The following is a 23,459-nucleotide window of genomic DNA, read 5'->3' on the forward strand; positions in this document are numbered from 1 at the left end:
GTATCCAGGCAACTTTAACACTGTCAATGGTGTTGCAAATTTGACAAAATAACTGAGAACAAGAACAAAACAGAGTAATAAACCAAGGACTCACCTCTCCTACACTTTTCATAGAGCTACCAATTCGGCTAGATGTTCCATGAAAACGGTCAAGATCCCAGCGGGGAATCTTGGTGACCATGTAATCCAGGCTAGGTTCAAAGCAGGCTGATGTCTTCCCAGATACAACGTTCTTAATTTCTGGAAGTGGGATTCCTAGGGCAATCTTTGCAGCAATGAATGCCAATGGGTAGCTATAAAAAGAAGACACATATATTTTTTTTCTTTGAGCAATTATTGAAAATAGACCAGAACATAAATTGGTCTTTCTTAAAATTTCTGGTATTATTCTACTTCAAAGTATAAGGTACTTGATTCTCTGTTCTGCATCAATATTTAATAGCCACTTGTGGGGTAATAGGAGTCATGATACAAAGTATAGAGGCACAGGCCACAGGAGAATTTACTCCCTATGCACTACATGCATTGCAACTCTCAACCTTCATCTCTTCAATCCAAAATCAATAACTTTGTTGATAAATAAAGTTTAACCTCCACTTGTGTTTAACTCCACTAAGATGAGAATCTGCAAAATATTTTTGCAGAAAATACATACATATCTGTACCTAAGAAGAGAGTGGAGTTAGCTCGTATGAGGGAGTATGTAATGGTTAGAAAATGTGGATATTTCAAGTTTGGGTCCTTGCTCTGTCTCCAAATTATCTTTGAACTTTAGGCTCCTTACAAAATTAACACTTTGATAACTTGGCTATCTTCATCCAGAATGTCAGTTTGGGTAATTTTGTTTGAGAGGAGACTTCATAGAACTATAGAACTAAATATGAGTTGTTTAGCACAACTTCCATCTAACAAATGAGGAAATTATCAAGGCAATGAGTAATGTGCCCAAAATCACATGGTCAATAGAATAACCAAATGAGAATGCAGGATTGTGACTCCTACACAGGGCAATATGCCTTTCGCCACTCCATGCAGTGCTGTGGAACTACGTTAAAAAAATCTAAAGAAGTAAACATTTTGTTCATTTAAATGCAACAATTTAAATGTAAGAATTACATTATTAGAAACAAAAGGTTTTGCTTAACTTTCCCTCCAATCATGCTTGCTAGTGGCTGTTACAACACAGCAGATTTATTTATTTGCTTGTAACATTTTCTTGTGAAAAAATTCTGCACTGGTTAGTCTTGAGGAGTTTTACTAAAATAAAAGTAAAGTGTATTGCATCCTTGAGTCAAGCGAACTATATTTTCTGTCAACTATTTGCTATAGGGCTATACACATGAAGAGAACAGTTGAAGACTAAAATTAAGGATTAATCTGCACTTTTAACGACATCTGCAAAATGCAATTAAGAAGCATATTTTTCACAGCCTGCTTTGGCCACCCAGATTTTGCTTTGTTTATGATTAGCCAGTTATCAAAGCCAGCTAGCAATACTATTTACCTCAATCTGGCAACAAGCTCATTAATAACCATGTCCTCGGGGTCCTATAAATGATTTGGAGCTAGCATACAGAAAAGGGGAACGCAGTTTATAAATGCAGCACATTCTTCCACTCTCTGCCAATTTTTTATTTCTATCTGCAAAGAATCTCAAACCCATGGTCAATTATTCTCATCTTTACCCAGTGGCTTTTGAGGCCAGAGCAGAGCTTCGGGACAGTCTGGCATTCACTTCAATGATGCAATATTCCATTGAGGTAGGATGAAGGGCAAACTGAATGTTGCATTCACCCACAATGCCCAAGTGGCGAACAACATTGATAGAAGTACGTCTCAACATCTGAAACTCAGCATTGGAGAGTGTCTGGGCAGGAGCCACAACAACTGAGTCACCTGTATATCCAAGAAGTACTTGTTATTTGGTGCATATTTAAATAACCAACTTCAGTGACTTAACCATATACTTGCATAATGCAAGACATAGAACAGTTTGAGGGTTTGTTGGGATGTATATGTGGTATCAGGTATTCCCCCAATTTCTGTTTTGCCCGTATTACTCTGATACAGTACTTTTAAAAAACTCTCTAGCCTTTCCCAAACTCATCTATCTAGTAAGTAGTTATCAAGGCTTCAATCATCTACTTACTAGATTGACTTCAACTTCCCTGCTCTTCATCTCAAACTAGCTCTCAAGTTCTTCCATTCATAGACTATTATACCCTCGTCACCCAGACTGGCTCATCAGACGGCTTTCTGTATCTTATCCCTTCCCATTCTCACCTCTCTCATCATAGCCCCTTATATTTGCAGTCTTAGTCTCCATCCCTTCTGCCTTCAGTCATGCTCAGATATTCACTGTCTTCTGAAGTCCTTCTCCCAACATTGCCAGACAACCACACAAAACTTTCTCATTCTTTACATGAATGAGTTTCTTGAAAGTTTGCCAATTCTGCTTACTACTTGATACCATATAATTCCTTTCAATAGAGCTCACAGAACTGACCTTGCAATAAAATTGTTCTCTTGGATATCCAAAAAGCCAAATTAAATAATCAGTCTTGGTCTTGCGTAGCATTTGATACTTTCACAAACAAAGCTCTTTTATAAAATAGTTCTTGCATTCGCTTAGTTGATACAGTACTACCCCGATTTTCCTCTTAACTCTTTATTCTCCCCTTCTATCTTCAACACTAATCCTTCCTCTTTCCCCTGCCCTATAAATCTAAATGTTTCCCAGAATTCAAAGTTCAACCCTTTTGTCTCCTCTTTCTACATCTATGCCTTTGAATACTCTGTCTATGCCTACAGCTTCAATTATCTCCTTTAGGCCAATAGTTTCCAATGTCTTTGTATCGTCTTCTTCATTTCTATTCTATTTCTTAAATTCCAACTCCACATTCTCAACTCCCTTCTTTTGACTCCGCTCATACCTCAAATTTAGCACTTTTAAATCCTGTTATCATCTTTGCCCTCTTATCTAACTAGTGTACTTCCCTGAAAAAAATTATTTCTATTTTTGTGCCTATTTTCTCATTTACTTGGAGACTAACATCTTAGTCTGCTTTGAACCTTCTCAACCTCCCTTCTTATTTCTCAACACCAAGTCGTATGGATCTTATTTCTACCATATTGCTTATCTTTGGCTCTTCCCCAATTAAATCAGTATAATAATATCTGCCTTACTTCACAGGGTTTGTGTGAAGATCAAATTAAATATGAGAATATTTTCGATACTGTAAAATACTATACATGTTATCACTAGTCTGTCAACTAGAAATAGTAATTTAAAGACTACAACTTTATGAAGATTGCAGTGGCCATCAAAGACATGAGCTGAAGCCATTACTAATAGTTCTTGAAGATGCTTTGTCTACCTGTGTGAACACCCATGGCATCAACATTTTCCATGTTACAGACAGTGACACAATTGTCATCGGCATCTCGTACCACTTCGTATTCTATTTCTTTCCAACCTGTCACTGACTTCTCCACCAGAATTTGGTTGGTCATAGCAAAGGCCTAGAAATTGACAAAAATATCAAAGAATAAGAAAAAGCATTGGCTTCAACAAGGATATCTGGCAAAATGCCCTGGCCTAAATCCTGGTCAGCACTGAACTCTCAAACCCAGTCTCCATTCTCCCCTGCACAGAAGGCACAATGTGTCGGAAAATCAGTGAGGTACTAGGAATAGCATCCTGCAGTGAATATGCTTGATTTACATTATTGAGGCTTGCCATTCAAAGTGCTGATATGACATTAAATCAAACTAATTTAGGAAAAAGAGAAAATAATTGAGCAATCAGGCAGAGAGAAATGAAATTATTTCAGCAGCTAGGCTTCTGTGAAACCAGAAAATGTGATAAGTGTGAATAAATATGGAAAAACAAGTCTAAAGATGCTGGCTCTCTCTAAAATAGCTGAGGGTGCTTTGTACAGTGACACACACAATAAAAGTCACTTGATGTTGATGAGGAGGAGAAAGGAGATGATGACGGTTGTAAACAGCTAAGATGGCATATAAAACTTGGGAATTAGAAGAATCATATGGGACTATTATTATGGTTAATGACTGCCTAAATGCTTAAATACTCTGAGTCATATATCATGTATGCCTGATTAGACAGATATGAATTAGCATAATTATCATTTCATATTTACAGCACACCCACAATGGGAAGAATACTGAACCCAAAATAGGAAAGTGGTAATCTCTGACCTTAGGACATTCAGTGGCTGATAATCCAAGACAGAAATGTCTCATTGTCTTATAATATATTTGATTTAAAATGGCAGTGAAAGGGAAAGTATTTTGAATTTTTTCAAATTATTAATAGGCATTAAAATAATAACTCAATGTAAGTTTTTCCATAATGTGCCGCAATATGATTTTTTTTTAACTTCACTCATCACTATAGGCTCCAGCACGTGCAACTGAAAATGTGACACATTTGTCTCCACAGCTGCCCACGATGAGGTTCTCAAAGTGTTTAGAAAATTCAGTAGCCAATGTTAACAATTTAATAATGATTAATTCATCATTCCGGTTGCCTGCTAAAAGAAGAAATCTAGGAAACAAAGGGTATAAATTTGGAAAAGTATTTTGCATTATAATGAAGTAAAATGGATATTTAGATACAGGGAAAATTGAAATTATCTTCACCTGTTTCCTCAGCTTGTTTTTATTTTTATTTTTTAAAGTCTTTGATTTTATACAAAAAAAGTTAACTTAGGGACCTGGATAAGTTAATGCAGCTTTTAATGGTACTAATTATAACCTCAAGAGAATAAGGGGATTGTTTAGGACATAATGATATGACTAATTATTCTCAAGGGAAGAGCGAAGTTTTTTTTCAACAAGAAAAACCATTTAGAGGACTATTGATTATTTGAGCACAATATACATAATTGAAAGCTATCCCATTCCAAAATTGTCTTCATTATAAACTTTCTTATGTGAAAAATTCAGTTTTCAGATTGGTTTTTAGAGAGTAAAAAAATTTAATAGAAAATAAGTATGCATTGGCACTATTGGCAGTTGTGAAGTTGTTAATATTGAAAATATTTGGAACATCTAACAAGCTAGAGAAAATAAACTTTTTATCTTCAAAAACATGTTTTTGCTTTAAATACATGATTCATATGTCCAGAATGCAAACAAGAAACATTTATATTAGATGTGTTTCCCTTTTTTGTAATTTCGCAACTTTAGAAAAATGAAACCCAAGTTGTTTATATTTAAGTCTGCCATTGTAGTTATTTAAATATGCTGAATTGTACCTATCTGTTTTCAAAATCCTATGTCAACAATTCAAGGGTCTTATTTCAGTTCAGTTCAGAAAGTAAGTAAAGATAAAGTAGTAAGCTGTGCTTGAGCTATTTCCTAAAAAATCCCCAAAATAGCCCTCACAGTAATTCTGTCAAATTCACTTCCATGACTGCCATGTAAGTTACACAGGTTTCCTGGCTGCACATGTACTCATTCTTCAAAGACGTTAATGAGTTCCTGGTATTTCCAGGCACTGTTCTACTTTGTGGAAATAGAGTACAGACAAAAGTCTCTGCTTTCCTGGAAACTGTTTTCTATGTTAGTCTCTAATTCAGTTTTTGTAGCATATCTTACTTTTCTCAAGAGTTTTCTTCTAATACTCAAGAAAAGAAGTAGTTACTAATATGTTAAAGTGATTTTGATAGAACACAAATTATAAACACTCAAATCTCTCTTGTTTTTATGAGTATATGGCAGTTGGAGGAGTTGAGTCATTTACAATACTGAGAGGTTTATACCATGCATATTTTAAACACCTTAATTTTGAGTAAAGCCAAACTTCTCAATGTGCTTTCACTTTCACTTTCACTTTACATTATGTCCTATTTTTCCTTAACCACTAAAACATATTTTAGCATTTTCCAATATTTGGGAGTAGATTGTGAAACAAAGGAAGATGGAGTTGAATTAAGTTCATCTCACTGAAGTCAATAGATTGTACTATAAAGGTGGAAATTGAGGTAAAGTGACCACTGGTTTACCTTCAACCATGTGACTTATCATTGCATCCTGGCATGAACTGTTGCACTGCACTACCCTCTCAAAAGTGTCATCTTTTGGAAGACACTTTTGGAGAACATGATTATGATTTAATAAATAAAATGTAATTTCTCTTCTATATAACATTCTATATTTGAAAAGGTATGTCAAGTCAGTTTTTTTGGTAGGTAAGAATATTGTCTACAAAAATACATACCTTTGTGCCGAGGTCCATCAAAGTCTCTCTATTGGGACAGATGCCTGAGCCTAACCCTCCCAGTGCATAGGCAGAACGGATCATCACTGGGTAGCCAATGGTGTCTGCTGCCTTCAGCGCATCTTCCATCTGTCAACAAGAACAAGGACCCTAAGTTTTAAAAGCTGAACACACTAGCAGAACAGACCACACAAGAGAATCTGGCAATCAAGTAAACCAACTTATCTGGGGAGAGTGAATATGGAAATGTCCTATTATTCCCTCCTCTCATTCTGAAAAGCAAGTGTTGTTATTCAAATGTTAATTAAATTCTAGGGTAGATGCTTTACATACAGTGAAGGCTTGTAAGAAACATACTTTTGTGGTAAATTTTATCTTGTCCTATAGAAATAGAACCATGGCCAAAGCAGAAATAATCATTATTCATTTGAGAATGGAAGCCAAATTGAATTATTGAATTTTTACATGCAATTTAAAAGTCTATTTCTTTTTTTTTTAATTGTACTTTAGGTTCTGGGGTACATGTGCAGATCATGCAGGATTGTTGCATAGGTACATACATGGCAATGTGGTTTGCTGCCTCTATCCCCCTGTCACCTATATCTGGCATTTCACCCCATGTTATCCCTCCCCAACTACCCTACCCTCCGCTGTCCCTCCCCTAGCCCCCACCAACAGACCCCAGTGTGTGATGCTCCCCTTCCTGTGTCCATGTGTTCTCATTGTTTAACAGCCGCCTATGAGTGAGAACATATGGTGTTTGATTTTCCATTCTTGTGTTAGTTTGCAGAGAATGATGGTTTCCAGATTCATCCATGTCCCCACAAAGGACACAAACTCATCGTTTTTTATGGCTGTATAGTATTCTACGGTGTATATGTGCCACATTTTCCTTGTCCAATCTATCATTGATGGGCATTTGGGTTGGTTCCAGGTCTTTGCTATTGTAAACAGTGCCACAGTGGACATACGTGTGCACGTGTCTTTATAACACCAAGCTAGCTTGATGTTACCACAATAATCCATTAGGAACACTGCATATTAAGAGATTTTTCATTTTGCAAGTTCAGTCTGAGAATAGTCCCAGAAGCTTGGAATTTTTTTTAACTTACAGAATACAACATATGGTGGCTATATTTTTCTGTCATGGAATATTACTACACTACCAATGGGAATGTAATTACACCTTTCCCATATGCCTGTTTCTTACCCTGAGGAAGCAAGGACATAATTAAATCTGGCAATGAAAGAATAAATGTATGGCAGGAGCGTCCCAAATTGTGCAGCAGAGCTATCCTGGGATTATTTCTGATTGACAAGTTTGTAACATGAAGTATACTTGGTAGCATTTTTTTCTGAAACATACACAACCCATTTTTAGTTGTCCCAGAAGTACCTGCCTTATTCCTAAGGGTGTGCCTGCTTCTACTGTGGAGAAGTTGCATTTACCACTGCCCCTAGCACCCCCACTTCACCCACTATAAGCCTGAAGTCAAAGATAAAGTCAGGGGCAAAAACGATATAAAGTAAGTTGATCCTTTCCCTGGTAACTGGTAATAACTTACTGATAGGCATAAGAGGCAATGGAAATAAATAACAGAAAAGCAAATCTATCTTCCTTAAATATCTAAACCACAGGTTTTCCAGTCATTAATTTTACTGACTGGATCCATTTTATTCTAAAATGCTTATTTTATTCCAAAAAAAATTTAAAGCCAATCTCATTTGCAGGGCATTCAAACATGCAAAATGTGTGACTGATCCTAGAAAGAAGGTAAAAATTGCTTCGGTTTTGCAAGTTGGTATGGTTCTTAGCTTCAATTCAGATCTGAGACTCATTGGCACTTCAAGCTTTGATAAGCCACTTCATCTCTGGACTTAATATTTCTCTTTTCATAAAGTAAAATATTAATACATATCATTTTGGCATTGAGTGCTATAATTAATATACAATATTTCTGAACTATTAACACATTTCCAGAAAAAAATGCATGTAGGTATAATAATCTTACCGATGATTATCAGGCATGACAAATCATTCTCCCTACAACCGAAGACAAATAATGCCCTTGTTTCTCCAAAGCATAGAATCCTTACCGATTCCACTGCAAAACTTGGAGCAATCTTTTCATTAATCTCATTTAGTTTGTCTGAAAACAGCTGCCTGTCTTCTGTGGCCATAATGGATTCAACTGAAGTTCCCAGGACTTTCACACCATATTCCTTGAGCACACCTCTCTTGAATAGTTCCACTCCTAAAGAAGAACCAAATATAATTAGTTTTGAAAATGTCAAACTTTTGTGCCTTCTTAACAGACAACTGAATACAACCGTCTTTCTTTTCTTTTGTTTTTTTAGTCTTAAAATCCAAGAAGGTACCACTGTCTATAATAGAATTGTACTTAGGGAAAAAAATTGAAATAAAAATTCTGAAGATAGTCTGACAAAATATGTCACCGATGCTACTATTACTTATATTATCATCTTCTGAATATCATTTTTATCTTTATTAATAAAATTCATAGTATTATACTGAGCCTTAAGATTTTAATATATTCCCTTTCCTTCTAAAGTCCATTTCTCAAATAATTTTCCTTCTAAAGTTCATTCTCAAATATACGAGTACCTATTTGGGTTAAAAAATTATCATCAAAATGGTTTGTCTTACACTACCTTTACATCTAATTTAGCCTAACTTTTTTTTAACATACAAATTATATCAGCAATTGCTTATCCACATTAGCTAAAGAGATTCTCATTTGTAATCTAGGTCCAAAGATTTGAAGAATTTTAAAGAGAACGAAGCAACAGACTCAGCAGATGAATGAAGGAATGGTAGAAAGATTGATCTATGTTATTATGAAAATATGTTTGAGAGGCAACTGCTACAGGGCTGATACATAAGAGCACTTAACCAATGTTAATTCTCATTTTTCATTCATAATAGTTCTCAAGACCTCAATAGCAACAGAGAAAAGCAGTATCCTGGGATAGAGTAGAGAAATTCAAGAAACCTACTGGCCACTTCGGAGCATTCAAGGGAAAAGTTTCTTTGTCTCTCAGTTATTTTGTGAAATTAACTAGTAATATTCATCATATGAGTATTTTAAGTGGCTGTTTGCTAACTGCTTCCTCACACATTACAAGAAAGATTTTATAAACACACAAAGCAAGTTGTTAGATGAGTTCAAATAAAATATATTACACAGAAGCACATATGGCAAAACTCTGCAATTAAACTTATAAGAACTTACCACAGTTCAGAGCTGTCTGGCCACCCATGCCCAGAATTAACCCATCTGGCCGTTCTGCCTTGATGACCTCTGTGACAAACTGAGGGGTGATGGGAAGAAAGTAGACAGTATCGGCTTGCTTTAAGCCCACCTCATTGGTCTGGACTGATGCAATGTTTGGGTTCATCAGAACAGTTTTGACATTTTCCTCCTGAAAGAAACAAAAGAATCCAATACATGAATATATGTTCTAAAAAAGAGAATGGCCACACTTAAATATAGAGACATGGGGTAACTAAGCTTTTAGGTTATCTGTGGGCTGTAGAGATCTATAATAGCATTAGTGAATGGAAATTAAAGGAAGACACGCATTTGGTCAAAGAAAGGAAGAAAGAAATTCTTGAAAATCAAATTATCCAAAAGAATTGGCTGCCTCATGAAGATCACCATGAGGTGATCTTTCGCACTGGAGGCAAAGATAGAGACCATTTCTATACAATTTGTCTAGAGATCCACAAATATTACTGAACTCTGTAGTTCAATCAACCTTAAAATAATCACATATTCCAAACATTTTAAATTCGTAAATATAAAGTGGAACTAGAGGCAATACGAAAGCTGCTTACAATTATGTAGTCAATTTTAGAGTATGTATCATGTGGCAATGAGAAGAATATATATTCTGTTGTTTTAGAGTGGAGAGTTCTTAAAAGGTCTATTAGATCCATTTGGTCCAATGTTGAGTTTAAGTCCTGAATATCTTTGTTAACATTTTGCCTCAATGATTTGTCTAATACTGTCAGTGGAGTGTTGAAGTCTCCCACTATTACTGTGTGGGACTCTGTCTCTCTTTGTAAGTCTCTAAGAGCTTGCTTTATGAATCTGGGTGCTCCTGTGTTGGGTGCATATATATTTAGGATAGTTAGATCTTCTTGAATTGAGCCCATTACCATTAGGTAATGCCCTTATTTGTCTTTTTTTAATCTTTGTTCATTTGAAATCTGTTTTTTTCTGAAATTAGGATTGTAACCCTTGTTTTTTTTTTTTCTGTTTTCCATTTGCTTGGTAGATTTTCCACTATCCCTTTATTTTGAATGTATAGGTGTCATTACATGTGAGATGGAGCTCTTGAAAACAGCCTACCATTGGGTTTTGCTTTTTTATCCAGCTTGCCACTCCATTCCTTTTAAGTGGGGGCATTTAGCCTGTTTATATTCAAGGTTAGTATTGATATGTGAATTTCATCCTGTCATTGTGCTATTAGCTGGTTATTATGTTGGTTTGTTTGTGTAGTTGCTTTACAGTGACACTGGTCTGCGTGTCTAAGTGTATTTTTGTATTAGCTGGTAGTGGTCTTTCCTTCCTATACTTAGTGTTCCTTTCAACATCTTTTGCAAGGCAAGTCTGGCGGTGATGAATTCCCTCAACATTTTCTTATCCAAAAAAGATCTCATTTCTCCTTTACATGTTAACCTCCAAACCTAAAATAAAAGTTAAAAAAAAAAAAAGCTGCTCCCCCTTCTATTTATTTGTCGGAGAACAACATTGACTGTACATTTAAAATGCAGAATAATGTGCTCCCTTCTTGCTGGAAGCACTGAGAGCCTTCTGCTGGTTTTCACTTTTATCTAGATTTTCATGCTTGCCAGAGTGCTTTAACAAAGAGCATTACACAATTGTTTGTACATACTATATTTTAAAAACATATGGCAAAAGAAATAAAACTATGTACGTGCATGCATGTGTGTGTGTATATGTATGTATACTTATGAAAGTATTCATAACTCTATCTCATTCCTTACATCAGGAGAGACTTTCACAATAATTCTTTATGTAGGCTACTAAGGATAATTGTTTTAAAAACCAGGATGACGGTGACACTTAGCAAAATAATTATTATAAAATATGGCCAGATGGTTCTTATTATTTCATACATTAGCATGCAAATTTTAAATTCCCCTAAAAAGTCAACAAAATATTCAGATAAAAGCATAGAAATTATTCTTGAAAACCCTACATATCTTTGGGGAGGATCTGAATAAAACATTAAATATATTTTATGCTGCTTTGAATTGAAATAATGACTTAATGCTTGTAATATACTTTTTTAGTAATTTATTTGATTTTTATACCAAGACTATGAAAGAGATTTCAACCTTTTGGATGAAGAAATTGAGATTGAGTAAGGTTAAATGGCTTGCTAAAGGTCATATAGCTAAGAAGTGGCAATATTAGGACTCTAATTCAAGTGTTATGATTCAAATCCTATGCTCTTTCCTCAATATGAGTCATCTTTCAAGATTTTAAGAGTAATATTATTGACAAAATGTCAGGAAGATACAAACAGATAAGCAAATGCCTTTATAATATGGGGTGAATTTTAATAATTGAGTCCAAACTGAGAACATAACAACAACAGAAGTTATAGAAAATCTTACTACTAAATACAAATAAACTTTAGTATACTTGAGTAATTTTCTGAATGTGCTATAAAATGAATATGGCAATATTTTATAAGTCAAATTAGACAGGAAAAGATCCTATACATACACATGATGGGTTTTCATTTATTTTAAAACTTATAATTTCAATCCATCTCAATTTTATATCATTTTATTTTTCTAATTCTTGTTACAATATATGTACCAATCATAATATTTTAGTTTAAAAAATCATGTCTAGTTATTAGCCTTCTAAATGATCCCAATATAACCTAATAATTCCTGTTCTTTAGTTAAAAATGAATAACTTTACCCAATTGATGTAAAACACATTAAAATACAAACTATAAAAATACAAATTCTTTGTAAAACTCCCAAATAGAATAAAAACTGTATACTAGGCCGGGTGCGGTGGCTCACGCCTGTAATCCCAGCACTTTGGGAAGCCAAGGCGGGTGGATCACAAGGTCAAGAGATTGAGACCATCCTGGTCAACATGGTGAAACCCCGTCTCCACTAAAAATACAAAAAATTAGCTGGGCATGATGGCATGTGCCTGTAATCCCAGCTACTCAGGAGGCTGAGGCAGGAGAATTGCCTGAATCCAGGAGGCGGAGGTTGCGGTGAGCCGAGATCATGCCATTGCACTCCAGCCTGGGTAACAAGAGCGAAACTCCGTCTCAAAAAAAAAAAAAAAAAAACAACTGTCTACTAGATAAATGTATTCTAAACTCTGAACACACTTGGATTGTGTTCTAACTAATCAAAACCAATGGACAGTTTCCAATTATCTAATGAGAAATCGTAATACAAAAAATTAAATTTCATTTTGAAAATGTATTCCAAAAAATGTGTGAGTGTGCATGTACATGAATGAATGGTGGAGAGTGTTAAAAAAAAATGGGAAAAAGACTAAGTCATTGAGACTGTGTTCTACCGCTTCAACAGACCCTATCAGATGAAAACGTTTAACTATAGAATACTAACAAAATTTTTTAAAAAAAGAAAACCTTTGGCCAACTTATTTTTTCCACATTTGCTGTGCTAGTCTTCTGCTGCCATACTCTGCTACCCTCTACTAGCCTGGTCTCTGGTGAACGGCATTACACTGCAAAGCCTGGAGCAATGTCAACAAGAGCTCACACTGTCTCTGAATGTCCTGATTAGCTCAACGAGGGGTACCAACTGAATTCCTCAAGAGAAATACCTTAAATATACAATGAAATTTTTCTAAAGTTTTATTTTACAACAATAGGGGTTGGGAGATCTCCAGAGTGTTTAAATAAACAAGGAGGATATCCTTCCACATCTGTGTATCAAATCTTTTTTACTTGAAAATTTTGCCATATCATACCATTTCCCAGGCACTGATGGGAGAACTGGGTCCCCTAGCGACAGATAATAATTTCTAAAACCTGAATGAAATGCACTGTTGCCCTTGCTCCTCCAACTGGAGTTTCCCATTTCAACCATAGAGATACCTGAAGCATCCTGTAGAACATTTGAGGTACTTTAAAGCACCAAAGATGCCCAAAATTTATCTTTCACATAAAAGACAAGTATATTTGAAAAGCTCACTGCCTCAAAAGAAATAAACAGCATCAATAAATGGGACTTTATGTATTTTCACAATAAGTAGGAAATAACCTAAATAATTTTGGAGATTACCCTCCTTCATTTACAGATGTGCACATTTGAGAAAGGTGAAATTCTTGCTCATTGATCAAGCTTCTTTAATACAAGATGTATAAAGGCACAGTTAAGGAAAATAATTATAGCAACTTTGAAAAGAGGTAGTGTCATAAATCTAAATTATGAAACACTAATTAGATTCATTAAAGGAAGCATATTAATTCTAGTAAAGATCATATTCTCTCACCTTCATGGCTTTTACAGCTTGAGATCCTGAGTAATCAAATTCACCTGCCTGACCAATGGACAGACCTCCTGATCCTAGGATAAGGACTTTGGAAACCTGTAAGCAATAATAAAAAGACATTGTTATTATTGCTAAAATGGTGAAAATAAGACATTTTCAAGAGTGAAGAAGACAAACTGCATCATCTAAGTTTATGTGCTCATTTAAGGTCTAATGTTATAAAAAATGTAATATATAGGGAAAAAGACTAACAACTTAAAATATCTCTAATTTCAATGTGATTTCCAAAGTTTATTAAGGTTTTTCACTTAAGTAAAAAATTTTTAGAAGGGATTTACATTTTATTTAAACATATAATATCCAAAAATATATACATATATGTAAATATATCTATGTGTGGTATTTTTTCAAATACACATACATCCTTCTAAATTTTAAATAATAATGGTATGTGTGTGTAGTTTATGAAGGAAATGGGTAAAAACCTTATCACACTAACATACATATTCAAATTAAGGATTTAAGTGTTATGCTATATTAATTCTTGCCCCTTTGCTTTTTAGAGGTAAAATATTCAGTTCATGATGCTGAATAACAGTTATCTTAGTTGAAACAAAAGGAATTCTACCATCTATAATGATTCTGTAATCTGAACTGTATCTCATGTTTACATAGAGCTATGGCTTTTTGGATAATGGGAAATAAATTCTAAAACAAACTCTATTCTTTGTTATGTTATTACAAATGCTCTGTAATCAGTAAACTTTAAAAGACATTATTTTAAATCAAAACATGAAAGTTCCACTAAACATCATCAAGAAGGAACCAAATAATTAATTATAAAATGACAGTCTATTACAACGATACCAGTCATCTTTTATTAAACACTAGTATGCCTTACAACATTCAGTTATTAAAAATCATCACATAATCAGAACAATCCAAAATTCATAAACCAAAAACAAGCCCACTTACTGACCTCAACTCGAGATGCAACTAGTGCTGGCTTTGGTAGGACTGATGTAATGGTGGTACCTTTTCCTTTCTTTATCAGTGAGAAAAAGGAATCAAACAGATACTAGAAAAAAAATAACCAACTAGTTAGAAGCTTCAAAATTCTTAAGTTCACCAGATAAAACACAAGATGCCCAGTTAAATTTGAACTTAAGATAAGAAACAAATAATTTTTAGTATAACATTTCATATTTTTTTGCTTTCTTGTCAATAACTAAATATCTATTACTGTAAGAATTGAATCAAATAAACACTTCTGTTCAAGTCCTATAAAAAAGAACTTTCCAATAAGCAATAAATATATCAGATGCCTTCTGAGAATGCCAAATTTTTAGCAACCGGTATATCATTTGCTTCTTCTAAACCGAATTCTAGTTGAACAAAACAATTGAAGCTATATCACTTATTATATAGAAAATTAGAAATACTAATTTAAATTTCTATTGGCTCTAAAAAACAATTTCTGAAGATTATTATTAAACTTTGTCAGAGGATTTACTTCTGTTGGTTCACTAGATATGACAAATTACAACAAAGAATATTCGTTTTGCAATTATTGGAAAGCCAAAAAAGAATTATGTGATAGAGGATATTATTACATATCTTAATTGCAATGTTCCTAATCCAAGGTACTAATATATGCTAATTTAAATTTTAAATTAAAAAATTACTTAGCATGTGTTAGATGATACACTTAACTAAATTTGATTTATGAGTTTCATCATGGGTTGGTAATATAATACTGATTTTGGCTATTAAGAACCAGTCTTTTCTAACATTAAAACAAGAACAAAATACAAATATCTAAAAAGGCAAATTATACATGAGAGAGTAGAACAGAGCATGCAGAAGGAAAGCTTTTATTATCTTCCTCATTTTACCTAGAAGTCTTTTCTGAGAGTTCTGACAATGAAGATTTGATGCTGGAGGAGGCCCATGGGTATTGGGGAAGTCACAATAGATTTCAGATTTTTCTGGATTTTACCAGAAGTGTTTATTTGGAAAGATGTGCTTGAACAATGAACTAAGAGCTCACACACAAAGAGTAAAAATATGTAATTAAAAACAAAACTCCTCTAAGCATTCCTTGTGGTTCATTTCTGAAGCCTCTGAATCATTTATGTATGTGCATGCATGCCCTCTCTCCTCCCCACACCCCTTCTCCTCTTTTCTCCTGCTGCTGTTTATTCTTCCTTAGTGGCTACACAACCAGTTGCCATAGGGATTTTTGTGAAGTCACAGATGGGGGATTAAAATTTCATTTCAGTCAGGAGAATGAGAGGGAGCAAGAGGGAATTCATTTGCATAGTACAACAATTGTAAATTTCAGAACTAAATATATTAGAATGATAATGGGTTTAAATATAAATAGCATCACTTCGGGTTTCTTAAGGGCTTTCCCATTTTAAATTTTTAAAAAGATAAAAATTTCCTCTGTGACATTCATGAGGAAATTTTAATACAAAATGTGTGTTACCAAAGCAATTTTTTTTGAGAATGTTCTGCTCAAGATCATCTGGGGTGATTATTTTGGTTTCTCAAATTTCCACACAAATACATATTTTTTTACATATATAACAGGCCTCATCTTTCTGACATACCTCAGTGTCTGTTGGCCCTGGGGTGACCTCTGGGTGGAACTGCACAGCGAAGAAGGGTTTGCTCTCATGCATAATCCCCTAAAGGAATAAGGAATGAGAAGAAATGCCTTCTGTAACAATGAACGCCAAGTGATATAGCTCAAATTTAAAAACTGAGTTAGATACTTCAAAAAAATTTTTAAACTAACAGTACTATTAAATAGCATGGCTCAATATCTTAAGGACTTACATATCTGACCATTTTGATAGGTATGGAAAATGGGTCAATGAAGACTCAACCAAATGTGTTTTCTTTTAAAATAAATAAATAACAAATTTGGTCTACAGCCTTTGAAACCCCTCTGGGCCCCAAGCCCTAAATTACTTTTCCAAGGTTCTTCTCAAAGACTACACCAGTGCCAGGTAAGTCCCAGAGACCCACCTAGACTGCTCTCGAACAGATTTGGACCAACAGCCCACTAACATGGAATGTGGATAGTTGTTGATTAATGACTGAAATAGTGAATCTTAACAAGTCAACTGATGAGAGAACAAGAATAAGAGAAATGACTTTTTAAAACACAGATACCTCTGGAACAAAACCTATAACTGTTTTTCAACCCCCAACCTCCAAAAAGTCACAAACAAGGGAAAGATATTTGCATCACAGTGTATTTAAAAATTCTAGGTGAATATTCTGGGTAAATAAGTTATTGCATATTTCAAAGCAGCTAGAAGATTTGGAATGTTCTCAATACAAAGAAATAAAAATATTTGAGGTGATGGTTATCCTAAATAGTCTGATTTGATCACTACTTATGCATGTATCAAAATATCACATGTATCTCATAAATATATACAATGCTTATGTATCGTTTTTCTTAAAGCCCTGCATTTTGATCACCAGCTGAAAAGGTTTATTGACAGCATTTACCTCATTTGTTTGATCATTGACATTCACAAAAAGTGGTTTCCAGCCAGCAGGGAGGGTGTTGTCCAAAGCATAGCCATGATTCTGAGCAGTAATGAAAGCTTGTCTGTTTGTGATATTCAAAACAGGTTGATTCTGCCCTCTGGAGAGAAAAGAAGAAAAAGAATAGGGAAAAGGAAAAGTGAAGAGAATAATATAAATGTATTCCTTATAAAGTGGTGAACAAGAAAAGCCTATTAACATTCAAAATTCCAATTGCTTAGTGAAACTCACTCTGTGAGAAAAGTCACAGATTGTTAATCCCAATAATTTTCCCAACAAAAATCAATTCAGGAAGCTTTGTTGTGTGTTAAATACACACAGGTCTATTAAATTCTATAATCGGTTTTAGAAAAGGGGGCACTGCACTCATCACAAAAAGGATTGCTCGCCAGCTTAACAGAAACAGACAAATATAAGTGACTTATTTTAAGAGAACTACAATAATTTTAAAGCCAGAAGACAGTTATTGGGAGACAATAAAAAGATGACTGCTCACACCTGAAATACACTTCACGTAAGGGGTGGGCCATGGGGGAAAGCGTGATGTTTAATAAATTAATATCGTTTAAGGCAAAAAGGAGAAACTGAGAGGATCTAAAGATTTCTGGGCTCTTAAATCACACTACCTTCTTAAAATGTTACAATGTTCTGAAATCAAGCTTAAAATCAGAACAATTTCCCTTGGAATATCATTCGATTGAGTATTATAACCTCAACTTATGCCAAGGGAAGGAAAATAACTTTAAATTATAACAAGATTATTGTTAGAGAAGGCCGCCTTCCAAAAACGCAATAAAAGTGGTATCAGGTAGTCAAACAACTGTCAATCATATCAGGTAGTCAAACAACTGTCAATCATATAAGGTATGGTTACTTATTTACTCTAAATAAATGGCAAGTTCTCAGAGTTCTTTGTATTTAGTTAGTATGTCAGAGTTGGTTTACTGTAAGCAAAAGTGAAACCGCCTCACCTGTTGGCCATGGACATCTTGTAGGTTTTGGCACCAGCAGCCAATCCTGTTATCAGGTTTCCTGTACTGATTCCAAACAATGGCTCCTTGCGATCACTCTCCATAATCTAAATTAGGGAGAATTTTTATTAACCAAATAGTACAGTTCCAAAAAATGTTGCTTCTGAGTGAATAAAAATGAGGTATCCTTTTTTCTTAAGAAGGTAAAGAGAATAGTAACTGAATTTTAAAAGAGAACATAAATAAGGACATCACTGATAAATTTGTAGCATTAGAATTCAGTAAGATGTACTTTACATTCAGACTAAACTAATTCAATGTTTCTTTAGAGACTTGCAGGTCTTACGGGTCCCAAGGTCATGATGAGGAACCACGAGTTGTCAGTTGACAACTGTAAGGCAAAATATACTTGGCCATCGGACTCCAGTTCTTTTAACTCAAGGGCACAGTCCCAAAGTTACTTTGTCTGAAGAAAAACCCTATTTTCTCTGATATTCTCTCCTCATTGGTCCCCCATAGAATATATCTACTAAGAGTGCCTCAGAAGTCACAAACAGAAGTATTGAAAAATTCCTGAATATAAATAAAATGTATCACGCCCTTTCAGGGTACAGAGTGGAAGCCCCCACTTCCCACACAGATACACGCTAATTCCAGGTTCACTGCACCTTTCTGACATTCTGAATTAGTGGTTCTGCAAGAGCTGGATTCCCAGGTCCTCCCGCAATCAAAATCCCATCATACTCCATCTTGGTGAAATCGTGATTCCAGGGAACTAAGTGTACTTCAGCTCCTCGCTGGAAAAGAGAATGATGAATTTAATAACCTGTTTCTTTGCCAAAGTATAATTTTGTTAGACTTTCTCTTGACTAACCATTCCTTAAAGGGAAGGAAATATTTGTACACAATTCAAATAAATAATGCTGAGTAAAAATTTCTTTGGAGCCAGGCTTGGTGGCTCATGCCTGTGATCCTAGCACATTGGGAAGTTCAAGATAGGGGAATTACTTGAGCCCAGGAGGTCAAGACTACCCTGGGAAACAGGGCAAAACCCCATCTCTACCAAAAAAAGATAAAACATAAATTAGCCGGGTATGGTGGCATGTGCCTGTGGTCCCAGCTACCCAGGAAACAGGTGAAAGGATCACCTGAGCCCAGGAGTCAGAGGTTGCAGCAAGCCAAGATTGCACCATTGCACTCCAGGCTGGACAACACAGTGAGGCCCTGTCTCAAAAAAAAAAAAAAAAAAAAAAAATGGGGTGGCTCACTGTATTTAATGGGATGTAAATGGAGCCAACAGTCAATAGAAAGTGGAGGGGAAAAAAAAACACCATTAAAGGTTTGATCCTGAGAAAATAGATAATGCACTCTCCTGCGCTCAAAGGAAGTTTCAGTGCCTACAAATGCCATGACTGGACTGACAGAGTAGGTTACCTTCACACTACCAGTTGCAAAAAATATAAATCCATTTTCTGAAAATGTTAAGTTGGTCCACATAGGGACTTCTTCAGTCATGCCTTTTTGTCTTATCAAGTTTTAATCAGCCTTCTTTCCTAGGGTTTTTTCATTATCTATAATATTTATATTCTAATGAAAAATTAGAAATTTATTTTAATATAAAAGCACATAGGAAGGTGTCCTTGAGAGTTTCCCATGAAGCATTTCCTGAAACAAGGATCTGAGAAAACAAAGGCTTATTTGGATAAAGAGGAATCAGATAGAGAGGAAGTGACATCATGAAACATTCCAATTAAAGTCTGCATTAGCAAGCAGTTACCACTATGGATAAGAGAAGCTTAAGCCCACTGGGGAACTCTGAGAGCCAGTGTGGAATAGTTACCTTAGAGATTGCCTATCCATGGGATGAAGGATCTAGGGTAGTTACACTGACTCTTTCTGTGCTTTGGTTGGAGGCTACTCCAGAGATCATTAATTCTACGGTATTTACTGCCTGCTGGTAGGCTCCAGCCATCAGGCAAAGAGATATAGATACTTGCAATTGGAAGATGGGCAATATGAATTAAAATGGTAAATCGAGAGTGAGATATAGACAGGCCATCCACAGCATCTACTACCATGCATGCTATCCAAGCAAATTTTTGTTAATAAACTTCATAAGAATTTGAAATCATGATTTGAATATTGCTGTTATTCTCTAATAAGGAGGGACAATGAAGAATCTCCCTAACACATGCTAATCTGGTGTTATGAAAATTGTGTGTGTGTGTGTGTGTGTGTGTGTGTGTGTGTGTGTGTGGAGGGGAGATGTGTAGACAGAAGACAGAGGAGTGAGGAGAAGGAAAAGTCCTAACAAAACTATATTTAAGAAATATTATTACAATGGTTGAGTTCTTGAGAATTTTTAAGTTTTAATTTTAACTGGTTGTCTAAGAGTTGTGAAAGTTCGTACTGTGTCAGGGCATGATTCCTACAAACATATGGTGCATAATAAATGTAGGCCAAAGGAGAAGCTATCAGACAGACTATCTTTTTGGTCATCCCTGTACCCCAAAGACAGGGAGCATGATGCATCTCAGAAGGTCAGTCAATAAGTGACAAAAACAGTCATCATTTTCTTCCATGTTTTAGTGGCCCTTGAGGTTTTTATTTTTTTAAAAAAAGAAAAACATAGCAGTCTATATCTTTAATTTGAACAGGGATAAATGTGTTATTTTATAAATCAAAAGTAACAAGAAGAGTGTAGATCCCTGACATTCTGAAAGAACGTTTAAGTTTCTCTGTGACAGAGGAAATTGGCTGAACACTAATGATCAATACTACAAACCCTCACCTTTGAGATGAGCAAATTACTTACCTTTACTAGTAGGCGGATTACATTGTTTTTAATTCCACAGTCTACAGCTACCACTTTTGTGGGGTTTCCTTTGCCATACACCTTGACATCCTGCCATTTTAAAAACCAGAGAATGAGAGGGAAATCCCAGCTATGGGCAACAGAGCAAAACCATAAACACATCTGAGGATACTTTGCACTTAGATTGGTAAGAGATTGATTGTTTAACTACTAGGGAGTGACTGATAGTTAACAAACAATTTGTAGGAAAGGCACAGCAAGTGCCACAGACTGTATCTTTTCTATAAGAAAAAAATTACTTTACTGTTTTAGATAAACTGTTGATTACAGTAATAACAATGATGTCTAAGAAACTGGTTGTGTCCATAGTTAACCATCTTTCCCATGTTTTGCCTCATTAACAACTAGTAGCAATGAAATTCTTAAGTATTATTGCCTGATTCAGCACTAGACAGATGTAGCAATAGATACATTGTGCTTTAAATACCACTTGATCCTCAACTTGCACTAAAGACTGAATGGGGTAAAGCTGAATTACTGTCCATCAGGCTTCTGCAGTGGGGCCTAATCAATAATGTCACCATGAGAGTCACAGGCATTGCTAAGCAGATATACAGACCACCAGTCCCTTTAGGTCCCCATGCAATTGTTTGCATTTAAATGGTAGATTTCATAAAAAGATCCCAGAGCATATCATAATCATTATCTATGTCTGAAGCACTGCTGGGAGGCAGATCTATTTTCACAGGCAGTAACCCAAGAAGCAGTTCCCCAAAGTCATAAAAGGAGAAATAATAGAAATACACAGAAAGCCTAGAAGGCTGGGCACACACCCACTGGTTCCTGCTTTTAGTGTTGGCTAGCACGCTATGAATTTAGGACACTTTCAGAATTTGTGAAAATTTTCAGATGAAAGGTACAATCTGAATATTTGAAATAACACTTTGACAAAAATATCTTCCTCTCCACTAAGTCTATACAGAATGTGAAATCATAATCCTTAGATGTAGTTGAGGAAAAAATATATAAAGTTTATCTGGTTTCTTTTCTCCCACTGACTATTCTGAAGGAAAAAAACATACCCCATCCTTTCATGATCTGGGGGAATTATGCTGAATTGAATGCCACAGGTAATCTTTCTCATCAGGTAATTTGAAAAAGTTTAGGTTCATTCTTAACTTTAGGCTTCTGCTATAAAATAAAGCAATATTACCATCTAGTTATGGCTATAGAAAATTGTAATTACAAGACTTCATGAAGTTATTAACATTTTCAAGGCATGTAGCTAAACAAAACTTGCAAATACATGTAATCTCCTGACACAAATACACATTTTATCATAGCTATAGTAGCATTATTTAATTGCACTGGCATTAAGAAACAACAGAGCCAGCTTTCACCATTGCAGCATCTCCCTTGATTTGATACAGATAAAAACACAGATATGCTCATTCTTGCTGGTCTCTACACAAACACATTAAATACTGTCCATAAGAATAATAGAAGTTACCCAAGACTTCATGGATACTTGCATATATGGATTTGTGTTTGGACTTGCCAGAGAAGAATATATTATACAGCATTTTGAAACCTTGCTTGACCACAGAATTTTTTAAGATGAATTGCTCCACACCACTGTTTTCTACTTTAGGAAATGCTAGCCTACATCACCAAGACAGTTCTCAATTCTAACGTTCTATCATCTATCATCACCCCCTATCATGCTGTGTTTCAAACTAAATCATTTCACAGGAATATACATAAAAACAAAGGGAAGTCGTATGAATGGGACCAATTTTAAGATTAAAAATCAGAAGTGAATATTGCATACACCATGATCAAATTCCATTTATATAAATAATTACATATCTAATTTAAAATTAGTTTTCTTTAACAACACATACTTCTTAGGCTTCAGCATGTTCTGAATGCACATCCCTGCCCGACATGAACATCATGACTCAGTACTAATTCCTAGGAACCCAAAATCCTTTTCTCTGACAAGGAGCCAGAATACCAGATAATATCAATGTGTGTTTTCTCTGAATCTTACATGTTACTACTCAGACTATTTTACTCTTTTAATAACAATTTTTAAAAAGCCTTTAAGAACTCTCATGCTGGAACTCTTCCTCATGAAATGTTCTCTATACTCCTTCTGATTGGTGCTGTGTCACAACATGGATCATTTCCCAGATAAATGGGTATCAGGAAGGGCATGGGACCATCCTTTCTAAAGACTCTCAATGACAAGGTTTGGTCACAGGAGGGGGTATGATATTCATACCAGCAGAGTCCGTTTCCAG

At 35.1% G+C, this 23,459-nt stretch overlaps 1 protein-coding gene across 3 annotated transcripts in view; it reads right to left on the minus strand.

Moving 5' to 3' along the window:
- The window catches only part of CPS1 (carbamoyl-phosphate synthase 1), a 155,689-nt gene that overhangs the window by 67,792 nt on the left and 64,438 nt on the right, over positions 1–23,459 (minus strand). For all 3 annotated transcript variants that reach the window (XM_064373038.1, XM_021667019.2, XM_021667021.2), the window contains 13 exons: positions 21,154–21,243; positions 19,007–19,135; positions 18,339–18,445; positions 17,329–17,467; positions 16,416–16,493; positions 14,780–14,878; positions 13,801–13,896; positions 9,502–9,691; positions 8,345–8,502; positions 6,248–6,376; positions 3,378–3,522; positions 1,686–1,896; positions 95–293 (listed from right to left, as the gene is read on the minus strand). In XM_064373038.1, the coding sequence (XP_064229108.1) occupies positions 95–293; positions 1,686–1,896; positions 3,378–3,522; positions 6,248–6,376; positions 8,345–8,502; positions 9,502–9,691; positions 13,801–13,896; positions 14,780–14,878; positions 16,416–16,493; positions 17,329–17,467; positions 18,339–18,445; positions 19,007–19,135; positions 21,154–21,243 (1,770 nt within the window). The remainder of the gene's footprint in view (positions 1–94; positions 294–1,685; positions 1,897–3,377; positions 3,523–6,247; positions 6,377–8,344; positions 8,503–9,501; positions 9,692–13,800; positions 13,897–14,779; positions 14,879–16,415; positions 16,494–17,328; positions 17,468–18,338; positions 18,446–19,006; positions 19,136–21,153; positions 21,244–23,459) is intronic.

This window comes from Aotus nancymaae, unplaced genomic scaffold (genome assembly GCF_030222135.1).
Source record: "Aotus nancymaae isolate 86718 unplaced genomic scaffold, 86718_ANA_hifiasm-v0.15.2.pri h1tg000008l, whole genome shotgun sequence".
In the NCBI taxonomy this organism is placed as follows: Eukaryota; Metazoa; Chordata; class Mammalia; order Primates; family Aotidae; genus Aotus; species Aotus nancymaae.